This window comes from Eurypyga helias, unplaced genomic scaffold (assembly GCF_000690775.1).
Source record: "Eurypyga helias isolate BGI_N326 unplaced genomic scaffold, ASM69077v1 scaffold38487, whole genome shotgun sequence".
Taxonomy (NCBI): Eukaryota; Metazoa; Chordata; class Aves; order Eurypygiformes; family Eurypygidae; genus Eurypyga; species Eurypyga helias.
This window is the reverse complement of record NW_010261747.1, coordinates 1-1,946: the sequence shown is the minus strand read 5'-3', so window position 1 is coordinate 1,946 and position 1,946 is coordinate 1. Positions and strand designations below refer to the sequence as shown.

General features: G+C 51.5%; 1 protein-coding gene across 1 annotated transcript; it reads right to left on the bottom strand.

Moving 5' to 3' along the window:
- Positions 1 to 1,669: 1,669 nt before the first annotated feature.
- Positions 1,670 to 1,866, bottom strand: MRPL51 (mitochondrial ribosomal protein L51; the record flags this gene model as incomplete). The annotated part of the gene is made up of 1 exon (XM_010155485.1): positions 1,670 to 1,866. A coding segment is annotated over one exon (197 nt), but the record flags the coding sequence as incomplete, so codon positions are not given.
- Positions 1,867 to 1,946: the final 80 nt, after the last annotated feature.

Genomic DNA, 1,946 nt, shown 5'->3' with positions numbered 1-1,946 from the left:
CTGCTTCCAGCGCGGGGTGGAAGGGAGCCTAAGAGGCCCCGGGGCGGCAGCCCCAAGAGCAGCCGCCTGTTTGGGGGCTTTTCTGCTGCTCTGAAGACCTCGAGTAGGGTGACAAGCGACCGGTTGGCACCTACACCAGGGTTCTTCACTGGTGCAGGCCATTAACGAAAGTTTTCAGTCTCAGATCTGTAGATACACAAGACGGAGACGTTCAAAGCAACAGCCTCGGAGGGAAAACACCGCGGCCAGAAGGAAGGTGAAGACTTCACAGGGGGTTGTGACCAGAATGGGAGGGTTAAGGAGCAAGCTAGCACGAGGCTCGGCGGAACAGAAGGTTTTCAAGCTGTGCTTTCAGACAAGCTGCGAAGGCACAAGCCATGGAAGCAGCTTCTGTAGCTCGGCAACCTTCCCACCGCAGTTAGCGAACCGTTCCAATAACCATTGCAAATAACCGGAGCTGGAGGTTGTGGAGCTCCCACAGAGCCCTTTGCCAAGCTGCTGCTCAGGGACCAGGAGCTGACAAAGGGTATGAGATACTTTTCTCTCACACTTTTCCAGTTACTGACCTATTTTCAGCCAAGGATTTGCTACACCCAGGGGTTTACGTACGTAATAACCCCCACCTGCTCTCTTCCAGGTGCTCACTCAGTCTCCAATTTGTGCACGGTTCCTGAATCCACAGCACCTTTTGGCAAGAGTCCCACAGTTCTGCCACCCTGCTCCTGAGAACATGAACTTCAGCTGCTTGAACAGAGACTTTGGCTTCACCTGCCTAAGGCTTAGACCAAAAGGAAGTTGTCATTCCCTACTGCTTCCAACTAAGTAATTTTACAGAGTAGCATTGCTGTGACAGGTTGCATCAAGTCAGCAGGTATCTCTCCAGCTACCTTAGCAGCCAAATTAACAACCAAGGGAGAAGAGACAGGCAAATGCCTGCTCATCTTGCAGGTTTTTCTGAAGCGTGTAATGGTCTTGGTGGGTGCTGGATTAGAGGGATGCCAGCCTTGACTCACCGTAACTAAAGGAACCAGTAACAGTTATGGAAGACTAGAAACAACCAGTTTCAAGAACTGTAAAGTGCCTGAATTACTTTTGCAAATCTTGACTGCATTATAAACAAAAGGTCACTTGTCATTAGTATGGGGATAAGTCATCACCACTGTGAAACTGGTTCTGTTCTTAGGACCAGTTCTGATGCATTTTGACTAACACTTGGATCATTCATGCTTAATCACGGATAAACTGAGGGCAAGGGAGGAAGCAATGAGCAGGAAGACACATGGCACTCTTAGCACTAACTCGAGAATTTGGCTAGAAGGAAAATCTTAAGCTGGGGTGTACTGAAATTGTCAAGGAGGACATGAGAACCTGGGGCTCACCGAGGCCAAAAGGATGCTCGAAGCCTGGCCAAGAAACAGAGGACTCTTGGGCCAAGTTCAGGGATGCAGGCTGGAACAGATGTCTCTGGGAAGTACGTCAGAAGCCACTGAAGGGGCAGAACTTGCACAGAGGAGCTCAGGTCTGGAGCAGCAGCAGGACTCCGGGACCGGGCCAGATATGCACAGCCAAGGTTGCAGAAAGCACTGGGAACCCAACCGTGTGAAAGCTGGCTTTATTCTGACCGCGATGCCACAAAACCACGCTCCGTGTGCTGAATCCATAGTCGCTCCTAGCGGTGCTTCCCAGTACGATTGAAGCGCCTGTACAAGTACCGGATCCTCTTGTTGAGTTTGTGGTAGTCCTCTACAAACATCCGATCTCCCACCACCTGCTTCTTGCGGATGCACCTTTGCAGTTCATTCCCCTTCCAGCCTCGCAGCCACTTGGGCCCCACGATGAGGTTCTTTGGGTGGACCTGGAAGCCGCCTGGGAACAGGAGGGCAGAGAAGATAAAGCCAGCCCTTGGAAGAGGCTTTTCCTAGGGTGGACGGTGCCTATTTCCCCCC